At 37.8% G+C, this 16,494-nt stretch overlaps 1 protein-coding gene across 1 annotated transcript in view; it reads left to right on the top strand.

Moving 5' to 3' along the window:
* The window catches only part of trpm2 (transient receptor potential cation channel, subfamily M, member 2), an 89,320-nt gene that overhangs the window by 10,622 nt on the left and 62,204 nt on the right, over nt 1-16,494 (top strand). Inside the window, exon 3 of the mRNA XM_062070028.1 lies at nt 12,903-13,083. Within this exon, the coding sequence (XP_061926012.1) occupies nt 12,903-13,083 (181 nt within the window). The remainder of the gene's footprint in view (nt 1-12,902; nt 13,084-16,494) is intronic.

Here is a 16,494-nt window from a genome sequence, read left to right as displayed (position 1 = left end):
CTTGAAGGTAGAAAAGCGCTATACAAGTATAACCCATTTATCATTTATCATTTACAGTAAATCTCTTCAGTATATCAACTTCAGGTTGATATAAAGTAAAAAAAAAAAAAAAAGGTTTTATGCCTTTTCTGTCAAAGAAAATTTGTTTTTTTTATAATAAAACCGAAATATGCAGTATTTCCCCCACTGCCCAAAACATTCAGAAAGCAATGCTTGATGTGAAGTAATTAGAGCCTTAAAAAGATCAATAATGCAGGACACCATTGATTTTAATTCATTATTATTTTTGAGTAATCACTGTGAAAAGATAAGTAAAATCCCATTAAATATATTTGGGATACAAAAGGTGCCCCACTCATATAAAGTGATACATTTTTATTAGTGTCTTTTTTACTTTCAACACTTAAGTTACAAGATCAACTTCAGATATATCTGTCGATTTTACGTTTGAACTATTATTTTGTTTGTTTTAAGCTCTTTAGTCAAAGAAAACGTTAATGTTTTTGTATGGCAACCACACAATATTTTCTGCAATATTTTCCACATAAAACATTTTAAAGTGAAATATTTGAAATAATTGGAGCCTTGAATAGGTCAATAATTCATTATAACATTTTTTTTTTTTGCGCAATGGCAAAAAAAAGAAAAATAAAGACAGACAAAAGAAAAACAGCCTACATGGCAGCTTTGTGTCAACATTGCAACTTTTTCTAGTTAGATATCACCTCATTCCACTTTTTTTAATGTTTTTTTAATTTTTGCAATAGCATTTCCAGAATGTGTGGTGGGCCGGTAAACAATCAGCTGCGGGCCGCAAATGGCCCCCGGGCCGCACTTTGGACACCTCTGTTCTATAGCCATTATAAAAATAAAAATAAACACAAAACATGTAAGATGTCGGCAAAAAGTGTTTTTTAATTCAGTTGAAATGAAAAGAAGAATCCACCAAATAATAATAATAATAATAATAATTGTGAAGCAGGATAATTCTATTTGCTTGTTCGCTAACAGGCAACTTCCTGGACTCCAACATGTGCAGAACAGTTCCATTGTAACTGTTATTATTTTTATGATTATTGTCCAGGTTTTTTACCAAATGTATTGCCTTTCTACGCTTGTCAAGTTTGAGCTTGTATGATTGTAGTCAATACACTTTATTTTGATACCTTCCAAATTATGCAATAGGAAGTGTCAAGATAGCCATGTGTCATGCTAGCTCATGTGCTAGCTAGCTAGTGCTAATGATAATAATTGGAAGTGGACATGAAATGATGAAAGTGACCTACATGTAAGGTAAGAAGCAGTGTAATTTAACCTCTAACTTTGGCAAATGTTTGCTTGTTGGTCACCAAATACATCCAATTGTTTTCTGTGTGCCAACTAAATGTCAATGTTGGCATGAACAGGCAGCTGTCACGCCAAATTTCTTCCCCCTACAAAAATCTTATCCCCCCCATTAAAACTAAATGTATTCGTTAAATTCAGTTTTTTTTTGTTCTCTGTGTAAGTGAACTAAATTAAAATGACATTTATGTGAACTTAAATTTTTTTTGTTTCATTCGTTGTTTTTACGTCAGCACTCATGTTTCCCATAAATCGTGTTACTTTGGGAATGCATATGTGAACAAATACTCATTTCACATTTGACTACCGTACAGGACGGAGAATTAAACGATTTTTGATTCGTTTTCCACGGGTCAACACTACTTCAGGGTTAATTTTTCTTCCAGACGGATGGGTTTTAGGTTGATATTGTTGGCAAACACGATTTACTGAGATTCACTCTAACTTCGAGTAAGAACATACCTTTACTGTATGCGGCTGGTCCGTGGTAGCCCAATATTGAGACGTGAGTAGGAGCAGTTTTTAGCAAATAATAAAAATAATTGCCAACAACCCTGATAATAACCCTAACATGACTTTGAATTCTCTACAATTATAAACTTTGCCCTCCGTGTCAAGTCACTTTCCATAATGAGCCAATTATCAGTTGAGGTATAATTGAAGCTGCCTAATAATAAGTATATGCCCAATTGTTTGTCCATAATGTAAATTAGGCTGACCATATTCTGAAATCCCAAAAAGAAGACACATACAGTATATGCGTGCCAAGGCGGGCAGCACGCCAAGGCCGGGAGTAGGTGAAAATTTGCCAATGATACTCGAACTTGCTTCATAATTAATATATTTATTTAAATAAAGCATTTTTTCTCCTCTGTTGACAGCAGTGTTGGCGCTAGGAATTTTCAAAATGGGGTCCCAGGGACCCCATCAAGTCATAAAAATGGGGTGCCAGAGTAAATTTTTGGGGTACCACTTTTTTGTAAGCGTTTTGAAAATAAATGACAAATGTATGCATTATCCGGTTATATCTCACATTCTATGTTGTGTTTTGGAAAAAGGTTATCATAAACGTTACATAAAGGCCTACTCAAATGATTTTTTTTTTATTTAAACGGGGATAGCAGATCCATTCTATGTGTCATACTTGATCATTTTGCGATATTGCCATATTTGTGCTGAAAGGATTTAGTACGACGATAAAGTTCGCAACTTTTGGTCGCTGATAAAAAAAGCCTTGCCTGTACCAGAAGTAGCGTGACGTCACAGGTTGAAAGGCTCCTCACATTTCCCCATTGTTTACAATGCAGCGAGAGCGATTCGGACCGAGAAAGCGACGATTACCCCATTAATTTGAGCGAGGATGAAAGATTCGTGGATGAGGAACGTGAGAGTGAAGGACTAGAGTGCAGTGCAGGACGTATCTTTTTTCGCTCTGACCGTAACTTAGGTACAAGGGTTCATTGGATTCCACACTTTCTCCTTTTTCTATTGTGGATCACGGATTTGTATTTTAAACCACCTCGGATACTATATCCTCTTGAAAATGAGAGTCGAGAACGCGAAATGGACAATACATCGGCGAAGCTCTTTAGCTACGGCGCTAACGTGATAACATCGTGCTTAAATGCAGATAGAAACAAAATAAATAAACCCCTGACTGGAAGGATATACAGAAAATCAACAATACTATTAAACCATGCACATGTAAATACACGGTTAATGCTTTCCAGCATGGCAAAGCTTAACAATGCTGTTGCTAACGACGCCATTGAAGCTAACTTAGCTACGGGACCTCGACAGAGCTATGCTAAAAACATTAGCTCTGCACCTACGCCAGCTCTCATCTGCTCATCACGACCCGTGCTCACCTGCATTCCAGCGATCGACGGCGCGACGAAGGACTTCACCCGATCACTGATGCGGTCGGCGGCCCGGAGACGGAGGAAGTCAAGGTGAGGACAGCGGTGCGGCGGCAGGCGTTGTAGCTTTCGACGACACCCCGGCCGCCATCAGAGTCGGCAAGAAACATATACGTACGTGACATGCACATAGCGCCACGCACGTACGGGCAAGCGATCAAATGTTTGGAAGCCAAAGCTGTACTCACGGTAGCGCGTCTGCTATCCATCTCAAAGTACTCCTGGTTGTGTTGCTGTAGTCCGCCGCTAATACACCGATCCCACCTACAACTTTCTTCTTTGCAGTCTTCATTGTTCATTAAACAAATTGCAAAAGATTCACCAACACAGATGTCCAGAATATTGTGGAATTTTGAGATGAAAACAGAGCTTTTTGTTTTGGATTCAATGGTGTACGAATACTTCCGTTTCAACGATTGACGTCACTCGCATACGTCATCATACATAGATGTTTTCAACCGGAAGTTTAGCGGGAAATTTAAAATTGCACTTTATAAGTAAACCCGGCTGTATTGGCATGTGTTGCAATGTTAAGATTTCATCATTGATATATAAACTATCAGACTGCGTGGTCGGTAGTAGTGGGTTTCAGTAGGCCTTTAATTCATTAAAAAAAATAATACAAAAGAAAACAAATGTGTATACATATGTAAATGTATTCAGTTATAAACATTCATTCACTTTCTTCTTTCCTTCATGGATCTAAACTTTATCACTGCTGCTAGTTTTTTCTATGTTTTTATTGAATAAGTTGTAGGTGTATTTATTTCAGTATAAATGTGTAAAAAGTGTTTTGCTTGGGTCATGAAATGATGATAATGGTGTGCCAGGGCATACATACATTTGATATTTAACGCTTAAATCTCTGGAGTCTACATCAACTTCACATCTATTCCTCATTTCAAAATGTTTTAGTTTTTTTATGTTGTGTTTTTTGTTTGCTTTTCGCCCTTTTTTGTCAAACAAAACTATGTTTTTTATGGCAAACACAAAATATGCAAAATCTTCCACCAAAAATATTTTTCTTAGTGGAATATTTGATGTGAAGTAATCGGAACCTTTGATAAGTCAATAATTCATAATAACATTGATTTTGATTAATATTATGTTTTGAGCAATTACAGTTTGAAAGAAAAAAAAACATTTTTGTTTTATTAGTCAACATTGCAACTGTTTCTAAATTACATTTCACCTGTAAGCTTTTTTATTTCACTTTTGTTATGTTTTTGTTTATTTTAATAGTATTTTTAGAATGTGCCGTGAGCCTTTAAAACATTACCTGTGGGCCGCACATGGTCAAATAAAAAAAATCTGCGTCCTTTCTGATTTAAATGCGTTAGACACAAAAAGTGTTAACGCCAACACTGCTAGACAGTATAACAAATTAAGTCACACTTATATTCTGTAACATTCACAGTTTTGGAAAAAAAGTGCAGAGGTAGAAATATTCAAAATAACCTCTTGTATATAATCTAAACATAAATAATGCCTCAAAAGAAGTTAATTACATTTAAACAAAAAACAGCAGATGAGCTCTCGTCCAGCACAGCTGTTTTGTGCTTTGTAGTGTCAATTTGGGCTTGTAGATCTTTGGCCCCTTTATTTGCCACAGATACATATGTTCCTGCTTTGCACACAGTGCATTCTACTTTCCATGTGTCACGGCCAGGTCGAAAACACAAATACTTTTTCCGCAAATCATCCGTGAAGTTGCATTTACTTTTCGGCATTTCTTGATTTCATGTCTGTCTCCACTCACTAGCTCTCTGTCTCTGCCCCTCCCTCACGAATGTTTCTGCGTGCGCACCTTCACAGTTTGTTTTGTTTAACCCCTTCTTAACTTAACCCTGAACGTACATTGAAAATACACGCAACCCTAACTCAAAATGCCGGACTTTTGAGGCATTTAAGAAACCCCGCCCGGACACCCCCGCAAAAGAGGACATGTTCGGGGAAAAGAAGACGTATGGTCAGCCTAATGTAAATAGCACTGCACATATGTACCTCAGTGAAGTCAGATGACCCGTGGTCAGACAAACGACAATATTTAGAATAAGAACATAAAAATAAAGAAAAACCTTGGGTATTTCTTCAAGACTTTAAAATGAGGCAAAAAACTGCAATGTAAAATGATTTTTTATTGTATACAAATGTTTTGTTTTGCGCGAGCTGCACCTAAAGAATGGGGAACACAGATAAAGGACAAAGTGTCAATTATAATCACAAGTGGTGGTCACCTCAGAAGTAGACATGTTATAGTGAAAAGCTCTTAAACCACATCAAGGTACAAACCAATAAAGGTTATTAGATTATTATTTTTGAACCAGTTATTTTTTCCCCCAGCTTACATATTTCTCCAATCATTTTTTTTTTAATGGAGCAACATAGGTATGATACAATTTATTCACTTTTGTGTCATGGCATACCAGTACTGTATTCAGCTATTCTTTGATGACGCAGTCGATGGCCTGGACTGAGTTTCTGCAGACCCTAAACGCTGGCAATGAAGACATTTTTCCCCTGTTTTGAATCCAAAAACATGAGGATATGTGAGGTTTTATATTAACCATTGAATCAGATTTTTTAATGACCAAAAGCAGGCTCTGTTGTGCAGCTCTAAGAAATCATACATGTCTCTGAGCAGCTTCCTGAACAAGCGGGGGGCAAGCCTTTTTGATCTGTCTGATACACATTACAGATGTAACAAAGTTATACATATCCATGGAATAAGAGTCAAGTGAAACAAACATAACAGTTACAGTACTGACCGTGGAGTCCATGTCTCTGGACAACCCAAGAGACCAAAACTCTTCTCGCACCCCTCCCTCTTTAACGATCAGTTCCATAGCTGGACGATCGCAGGCCAAAACATACTCGAGCTGTTCATGAGAAAATTTTACATTACTCGACTTGAAGATAACCTTGGCCACTTCACAAAGCAATAAATGTATATATTTTTAATCATATACTGGCGCCAATGTCAAAATTTTACTCAATTTGAAACCTGCTCACCAGTTGTTTCTGGTCGGGGTGCAGCTCCTTTTTCCAGGGTGATGTGGGGCCAGCATAGGAATGGTCCGTGAAACAATGACACTGGACCTGTGTCAATCATACAAATAGTTAGAAAGCTACATGTATGGACACATAAACACTTTTTTTCTGAAAAAGTACCTCAGTTTCCTTCTCCGATGATGAAGTCGGCATTTCAGCATCTCCTGGAAGCACAGGGGCTGAAGGGGAATCCTTTGGCCTGCCAGGGTGAGTCCCTAAATGAGAGAGGAGGCATATTATGATACAGGGGAGGGATATTAAGATCTCTGAACAAAAATTGCCTGTAAACAGCATTCAGTTTGACATACTCTGGCGCAGAGGTTTCAGTGATGCATACGGGGTCATCATATGCTTGGGCTTTCCATCCAGGGTCTCCAACCTAACCAAATTGTTTGGAAGAATCTCCGTAACCCTGTAACATCAAGGGAATGAGTTCTGGCTTGGTCATCACCAATATGACAATCATGAAACATTTTACCAGTAACGTTGTGGTTAGAATTCAATATTGCATTCAAGCATGTGAGTACATTCAGACTGAATTACAATTCTAGAGTACAATAGTCAAAGACCACCATTAACTTGGTTCCAATCAAATAATTTTTTTTTTTTGCAAATGTTTTTACAGATAACAATCAAACAGATGTATTGAGCTGAAAATAGAAAAAAAGCCATCAGCGATACTTTTGGTATGAAATGTAATGGGACATTAGATAAGCATACCTGTAGATGGTCTGGCTCCAGTTTGGGTCCATGGTTCGCCAAGGTTTCCCTTTCTTCCTCACATCCTTCTTGAGGACCTCCATTCCAGGTTGGATGATGAAGCGCTTGACCCCCTTCTTCATCCTCTGCTGGTATAACAATTTCTGTCTCTCTTGGGCCCTCTCCACATTGTTGATCACCTTAATTGATTCAAGATGTTTAGATTACAGAGCATTTACAGAAAAATAAATAACTAAATATTAACCAGTAGCCATTAAGTAATCATCCTTCAACAGGACACGTTGTCATACATCAACAGAACGAGTACCTTTCCAAAAACGTCCTCATCCTGGCCAACACGGAGCTGCACAAAGTCCTCCAGAGAATCAGCCTGGTCAGGAGCTGCCATCACCTGAGGACACTCCGTTGTAACCTTTAACACATTGAAAGACAACACAGACTTCTAAGTATGAATTTATGGCTACAAAGACACTTTCATCTACACAGGAGCGTATTATTTTGGTTAAAAAGGCTGTGGTTATATTAGGGTCGTGGAATGTATGGATGGCACGAATATCATTTCTTATGGGAATATTTGTCTCACAAAATGAGTTTCACATAATGAGCTCGTCTAGGAATGAAATGAACTCGTATTGCGAGGTACCACTGTGTAATTAGCACTCATTTTGATTTGACCTACATAGAGCTAAATAAAAACAAACCACCTACCTCCGTAAACATCCGTGCCTCTCGACCAAACATCAGGCGGAAGGGGGAGTACCTGGTCGATGCCTGTTCACAGGTGTTATGGGCATACACTATCTCCCTGAGCTTGTCCTCCCACTTCTCCTGTTGGCCCCTGATGGTCTTCCCAATAGACTCTTTAATGGTTTGGTTCGTCCTCTTATCAAGCCCATTGGTCTGGGCGTGGTATGCTGACGAAACTTGATGTTTAATGCCCAACTGCTTGAAAGCTACCTCAGCCTATACACGAAAAAGGAGTCCGTTACTTGTGTTTTGAGGAATGTGTGTGTCTGCTAAAAATATGGCCAGTTTAAACGTGCAGTTGTAGAAAAAGAAAAGTTACCTCTTTCTTGAATTCAGTGTCCTGGTCAGTGAGGATAACTTCAGGCAAACCATGAGTGTAGAAAATGTCCCTCAAGGCCTGTGGGGCACCACAGAAATTATATTAGTACAACTAATAATTACAATAGAATTTTATATATATATATATATATATATATATATATAAATACATATATATATATATATAAATTATGCACTTTGGTGGCTTTTTCCCTTTCTGATTATGGCCATGGGTAAGTGAAACACCAAAATATAAAAAATACCTCCTTCACATTGGCTGCTGTCTTTTTTGGGAATGTTCTTACTTCAACCCACTTGGTGAAATAATCGGTCAAAGTGAGACAACAACTGTTCCCCTTTGACGACTTTTCCACAGGTCCAAAGAGGTCCACACCTAGAGCATGAATTCCAGTTCTCAGTTTAGCAAATATTTGAATGTGGACTGAGTTTTTGTATAGTTGTGTGTGAAAATGTGAGGGATGTGTGAATAAAGCCACTCACCAACAATGTACCAAGGTGATACGACCTTGATGGGCTTCAGCTCAGGCGCCTCGGTCATTATTTTTTTAAAGCGCTGGCAATCAGGACATGAGTGCACCTAAAAGAAGTAATAAAGGGAAACATACTGTAGATATGATTTGATTCCACAACACTTTGCGACCTACCTCTAACTACTAACCTGAGTGTTTCAACTAAAAATAAAAATAAAAAACAAATATCTTCCTTCTAGGAGATTGCTTACCCAATCCACTGTGTCCTGTGTGATGGACCGCCAATAAAACCGGGGAGTAATCTTCGTTTGCATCCTCCGTGGTCCAAAATGGCCTGCATGGGCTTCGGTTAACACAGCCACTTTCTCCTCCTCCGTCATAATGACCTTTCTGTTCCCATGGTACAGGACCTCTCCTACACAGGACAGCAGCACACACAATATTGTAGTGAAATGGTTTCAACAATAATGTTGATTTAAAGTACAGACATTTAACAGTATTATATATTAATTCATATTTTTTGCACGTTACCACGAAGACAGAAGTTCTCAGCAGCGGCCCTAACACTCCGCTTGAAATTTTTCGAAGGCTGCCTGTGTTGGACATAAGTCCCCTTGGAAAGATAAAGAAAAATGTCATTCAGTGACACCACCATTTTTAGCTTATTGTTAAGCAAACACAATCCAGTCAATTGGTAATAATATTTGCGAGGTAGTGCCACGCCGAGTTTCTTCCCCCCTATAAATACCTCCCCACCACATTTACTTCCGGTGTCACGTTTCCGCCTACGTCATCCCATAGCTTGTGTTTGTAAATTATTATTTATTTTTTTATAATATAGCGGGACAGTAGCTACAAACAAAGTTTCTAGCTAGCTAGCAAGCTATGAGGGGTAAAACACAAAACAAAATATGAATACGTTTTAACAATAATTTGGCGTGACGATGACCGTTTGCAATTTTCTCACAGTTACATTTTTCAATGCAAAATAAAAGCTTATGTTACCATTAGTGGTTTAACAAAACATATACAGTATGTGTTAAAACTGTGTATATTTTTCACAAATACTAAGTCTGCGTAAAAAAATTTTTTACCGACCCGGCCTGAATAATTGGCCGCTCGCCTTTCGGAACCGGCATCCGCTTCCGGCGGGGGGTTTCGGGCACCCAACACGCCTCCCTCCCTCGGAGGGAGGAGGGGGTTTTAATGTAAATGAGCTCAATGGACGCTCGCTTAACTTGGACACTGTTTAATGCGCTGTGACGCTACCTCAATGAATGAGAAGAAAGTCACGTCAGCCGACGCCAAAGTAGCTCATTCTGAACCAAAATTTAACACATTCTCGCACATATTAAGTCAATAAAATGTACATTATTGTCCACTTTGTTTTACAGCTGAGCTTCCCTTGTCATCCACTGCTCCATTCTCATTAAATGTTTGGCTCAAATAGTTGGACTTTGGGTCTGTTCTTTAATGGTTCATGTCGTACTTACAGTCATGGTCAAAAGTTTACATACACTTGTAAAGAACATAATGTCATGGCTGTCTTGAGTTTCCAATCATTTCTACAACTCTTATTTTTTTGTGATAGAGTGATTGGAGCACATACTTGTTGGTCACAAAAAACATTCATGAAGTTTGGTTCTTTTATGAATTTATTATGAGTCTACTGAAAATGTGACCAACTCTGCTGGGTCAAAAGTATACATACAGCAATGTTAATATTTGGTTACATGTCCCTTGGCAAGTTTCACTGCAATAAGGTGCTTTTGGTAGCCATCCACAAGCTTCTGGCAAGCTTTTGGTTGAATTTTTGACCACTCCTCTTGACAAAATTGGTGCAGTTCAGGTAAATTTGTTGGTTGTCTGACATGACTTGTTTCTTCAGCATTGTCCACACGTTTAAGTCAGGACTTTGGGAAGGCCATTCTAAAACCTTAATTCTAGCCTGATTTAGCCATTCCTTTACCACTTTTGATATGTGTTTGGGGTCATTGTCCTGTTCGAACACCCAACTGCACCCAAGACCCAACCCCTGGGCTGATGATTTTAGGTTGTCCTGAAGAATTTGGAGGTAATCCTCCTTTTTAATTGTCCCATTTACTCTCTGTAAAGCACCAGTTCCATTTGCAGCAAAACAGGCCCAGAGCATAATACTACCACCACCACACCAACAAGTCCATGACAGAAGACCAACAAATTTAGCTGAACTGCACCAATTTTGTCAAGAGGAGTGGTCAAAAATTCAACCAGAAGCTTGTGGATGGCTACCAAAAGCACCTTATTGCAGTGACACTTGCCAAAGGACATGTAACCAAATATTAACATTGCTGTATGTATACTTTTGACCCAGCAGATTTGGTCACATTTTCAGTAGACCCATAATAAATTCATAAAAGAACCAAACTTCATGAATGTTTTTTGTGACCAACAAGTATGTGCTCCAATCACTCTATCACAAAAAAATAAGAGTTGTATAAATGATTGGAAACTCAAGACAGCCATGACATTATGTTCTTTTAAATGTGTATGTAAACGTTTGACCACGACTGTATATTAACAGACAGGACTTTTGCAGGCACGATGAATGGTCACTTTTTATCTGAGTTCTTGGAGTGCGTATTCTGTGTTAAAAACTGGTTGTCCTCAAATTTCCTCCAGATTAATTGTAACAAAATGGAAACTGATCAATAACTCCCTTGGGGCTCTGGGTGCATCTGTTAAAAACAGTTTCAGAAACCTTGGGGTTGTGTTTGATCAGTCCATGTCTTTGGAGGGTCACTGCCGTCAACTGACCAAAAACTGTCAGTAATATTTCTAAAGTGAGAAATTTGTTGTCAAAATTGGATCTCGAAATGATCATTTATGCGTTCATTTCGTCTCGTATTGACTATTGCAATTCTCTTTTCACTCTATTTAACAAGTCAACGCTAAAGAGACCTCAGACTATACAAAATGCGGCTGCCAGACTTTTGACCGGTGCACCCAGAACAGCCCATTATACCCCCGTTTCATCCAGTCTTCATTGGCTTCCAGTCAAATTCCGCATTGAGTTTAAGATTTTAGTCCTGACTTTCCGTGCGTTGCATGGTGGGGCCCCTCAGTACGTCACTGACTTGCTATGCTCCTACTCTTCAGGGCGTAGCCTCCAGTCTTCAGGCAAGGGTCTTCTAAAGATCCTCAAAAACTTGTTTTAAAACCCGTGGAGACCTGGCATTCCAGGCTATAGCTCCCAGACTCTGGAACAATTTGCACCAGTCCCTCCATAATCTTGACTGTGTTGAAACCTTAAAGAAACATTTGAAAATGTCTCTTTTTAGTAAAGGTCTTAGTTAATGCACCTTTTAACTATGAATTTTAAAATTGTTGTTGTACTTCACCTATGTTTTATACAGCGCTCTGTGATTTTATCTGTGAAAAGCGCTTTATAAATAAAATGTACTTACTTACGTACTTACCGTATTTTTCGGACTATAAGTCGCAGTTTTTTTCATAGTTTGGGTGCGACTTATACTCAGGAGCGACTTATGTGTGAAATTATTAACACATTACCGTAAAATATCAAATAATATTATTTAACTCATTCACGTAAGAGACTAGACGTATAAGATTTCATCAGATTTAGCGATTAGGAGTGACAGATTGTTTGGTAAACGTATAGCATGTTCTATATGTTATAGTTATTTGAATGACTCTTACCATAATATGTTACGTTAACATACCAGGCACGTTCTCTGTTGGTTATTTATGCATCATATAACGTACACTTATTCAGCCTGTTGTTCACTATTCTTTATTTATTTTAAATTGCCTTTCAAATGTCTATTCTTGGTGTTGGGTTTTATCAAATACATTTCCCCCAAAAATGCGATTTATACTCCAGTGCGACTTACAGTATATATGTTTTTTCCCTTATTTATAGATTTAGACTTAGACAAACTTTAATGATCCACAAGGGAAATTGTTCAACACAGTAGCTCAGTTACAATGATGGAAAGGATTATGCATTTTCGGCCGGTGCGGCTTATACTCCGGAGCGACTTATACTCCGAAAAATACGGTACATACTTTGTGTCTTCTAGTGCGCCGCTATTATCTGGCGTGCCCCAGGGATCTATTCTTGGACCAGTACTCTTTTCCTTATATCTGACGCTACTAAGTTCAGTTATTGTCAAGCACAACATGTTCTTTCATTTCTATGCCAAAGACTTTATTTACTGTTTTTTCCGAACACTCCTCAATTTGGGAGTGGTTGGGTTAAAACTAAATGGTCCCCAAAACACACCGTTTTATGTTTTCCCTTCATTTTCAGTATGCCCGAGTGTCCACTGAGACCAGTCCTGAGGTCCTCTACCAGTTACTGACTGAACAGTGGAAACTGTCTCCTCCCAACTTGTTGATCTCAGTGACCGGAGGAGCCAAGAACTTCTATCTGAAGACACGGCTCAAGAACGTCTTCCAAAGGGGTCTCATCAAAGTGGCCCAGACAACAGGTTAGCGTCTCTGACAGCATACAACTATACAAGTACTAACAGGTTCATCAGTCCATCAACATGTTGGTCAACTTCTGAATTTTTCAGATTTCAAAGTTAAGTGAGTTGTTTGAGTTAGTTAAGTGTCGCCCTCATAAGACCTTTATTGTTGTATAGGCAGCACTTTAGCAGTGTTTTAACATTCTTAACTGTCATACAAGTGTAAAAAGTAAAATAAAATAACAATGGCGTCGCTACTCTTAATACTGTCTCCTTTTTGTTAGCATCTGCATAGGTTAATTAATGGGTGCATGTAATAAATTCATTGTATTGCTCTTTTTGTCTTTACCATGAATGGGAGCCTTCTGTGGTGGCATTAGATAAAAAAACGTTCTCAAATTACTAATATTTAAAAAATTAAAAATAAAAACACCTTTTTCCATAAATATTTTACGCTTATGCTTCTAAAATGACATACTAAGATTGTATTCATGTAAAATCGCAACTTTTTTCTTCCAAGGTTACTACTTTTTTTTCTTGATATGAAGACCTTATTCTCCAATATTGCTATATTCTATACTATGACTATTCTTCTAAAATAACTGTCTTTTTCTACATGTTTGCTGTTTTTATGTTTTTTTCTCTAATTGTATTTTTTTTATATGTTGAGAGCAAATAAAAATCCAGCCCTGGGCCAAGCAGCCTTTTTGATACCGCTCTTTTAGATTTGGATTCAAGTCTTGCTTGACTTTTGAGGCTTTTTTTTTTATTTTTATTTTTTTACCAAATTCTAAAATGTTATGGGATGTTGAACTGCATGGTTCATGTGGCCAAATGCTTATACTATTCCTCCCTTGTTTGGATTTGCGTTATGTCAGTGTAACTCACAAAGAAAGCGGTTGGAACCAAATATCTTCGGATCCCAATCAGGTTGCCATTATTGAGAGCAAAAATAAAATGTTGCTCAAATATTTGCCAATATGGCTGCAATGTAAGCAGAGAGATCGTGCCAAGGTTAGAAAATCGGACATTAAAGCAGGCTGATCAATGATGTATAATCACTTGAGAATGTCTTCCACAACTATAAATTTACTTCTGTAACCTTCATTGGAGTGTATGTTCCTCCTTCTGCTGACGAAACTGCTGCTTGTGACATCATTCACGCCGCTGTTGCTAAGCAACAGACCAAACATCCAGATGCCCTCATTCTCATTTCTCTGGACTCTATTTTACCCACTTTCCATCAATATGTACACTGTGCAACACGGGAAAATACAACTCTGGACCTACTGTATGCTAATTCAAAAGATGCATACAGCGCCACTGCCCTGCCCCCCTTGGGACGGTCTGATCATAATCTGGTGCTTTTAACACTTCATTACGTTCCTGCTGTGAGGAGGCAGCCCATCTCAACTAAATCAGTGCAAATGAGGAGTATTGAGGCGGCCATAGCCTTACAAGACTGCTTTGAGACTACAGACTGGGAAGTACTCTGTAAGCCTCACGGGACAGATATTGACAACATCACAGACTGCATCACTGAGTACATCAATTTCTGTGAGGACTCCATCATCCCTACAAAAACTGTCCACTGTTACCCAAATAACAAGCCCTGGATCACCAGCCAGCTAAAGGTGCTGCTAAATAAAAAGAAGCGAGCCTTCAGATCCGGTGATCGGGACGAGTTGAAGAGGATTCAGTGGCAGCTCAAAGTTCAGTTTCAAAAAGGGAAAGATGCCTATAGAAGGAAGCTTGAAGCTAAACTCCAACAGAACAACACTCGTGAGGTTTGGAAGGGTATGAAGACCATCACAGGCTTCAAGAACAAAGCCAAACTGCTGGATGGGGGTGTAGAATAAGCCAACGAGCTGAATTTGTTTTTTAATAGATTTAGCAACGCACCCCTTACTGGCCCTCCCCCCACTACTCCTGTTCTCACACCTCCCCTGAACTTCAACACACTAACTCCTTTTCTTTTACCTGCCACAGCCGTTTCTTTCCCCCCTCCCCCCCTCCCCCACTTCCATCCCCACTGAGAAAGCCAGTCCGGTGTGTCTGACACCTGGACTTGTAAGACGGCAGCTGGAGAGAGTCAATCCAGTTAAGTCAGCAGGCCCTGACCGAGTCAACCCCTGGGTCCTGAAGACTTGCGCTGCTCAGCTAACTGGGATCCTGCACTCCATCTTCAACCTGAGTCTGAAGCTAGAACGGATACCAGTGCTATGGAAAACATCCTGCATAGTGCCGTTGCCCAAGAAGGCCATCCTCAGCTGAGACCACTGGTGGCTCTTTCCCTGGATCCTCTACAGCAGGGGTCCCCAAACTTTTTGACTCGGGGGCCGCATTGGGTTATAAAAAATTTGGCCGGGGGCCAGGCTGTGTATATATATATATATATATATATATATATATGTATATATGTGTATATATATATATATATATATATATATATATATATATATATATATATATATATATATATATATATATATATATATAATATAGTATATGTATATATGTGTATATATATATATATATATATATATATATATATATATATATATATATATATATATATATATATATATAAATATATGTATATATGTGTATATATATATATATGTATATGTATATATGTTATATATATATATATATGTATATATATATATATATATATATATATATATATATATATATATATATATATATATATATATATATATATATATATATATACTACCGTTCAAAAGTTTGGGGTCACCCAAACAATTTTGTGGAATAGCCTTCATTTCTAAGAACAAGAATAGACTGTCGAGTTTCAGATGAAAGTTCTCTTTTTCTGGCCAATTTGAGCGTTTAATTGACCCCACAAATGTGATGCTCCAGAAACTCAATCTGCTCAAAGGAAGGTCAGTTTTGTAGCTTCTGTAATGAGCTAAACTGTTTTCAGATGTGTGAACATGATTGCACAAGGGTTTTGTAATCATCAATTAGCCTTCTGAGCCAATGAGCAAACACATTGTACCATTAGAACACTGGAGTGATAGTTGCTGGAAAAGGGCCTCTATACACCTATGTAGATATTGCACCAAAAACCAGACATTTGCAGCTAGAATAGTCATTTACCACATTAGCAATGTATAGAGTGTATTTCTTTAAAGTTAAGACTAGTTTAAAGTCATCTTCATTGAAAAGTACAGTGCTCTTCCTTCAAAAATAAGGACATATTAATGTGACACCAAACTTTTGAATGGTAGTATATATAATATATATATATATATATACATATATATATATATATATATATATATATATCTATATATATATATATATATATATATATATATATATATATATATATATATATATATACATACATATATATATATGTATATGTATGTATATATATATATATATATATATATATATATA

The sequence above is a fragment of the Entelurus aequoreus genome, linkage group LG14 (genome assembly GCF_033978785.1).
Source record: "Entelurus aequoreus isolate RoL-2023_Sb linkage group LG14, RoL_Eaeq_v1.1, whole genome shotgun sequence".
NCBI lineage: Eukaryota > Metazoa > Chordata > Actinopteri > Syngnathiformes > Syngnathidae > Entelurus > Entelurus aequoreus.
Note: the sequence above shows the minus strand (reverse complement) of the source record. Positions and strands in the feature narration are given on the sequence as shown.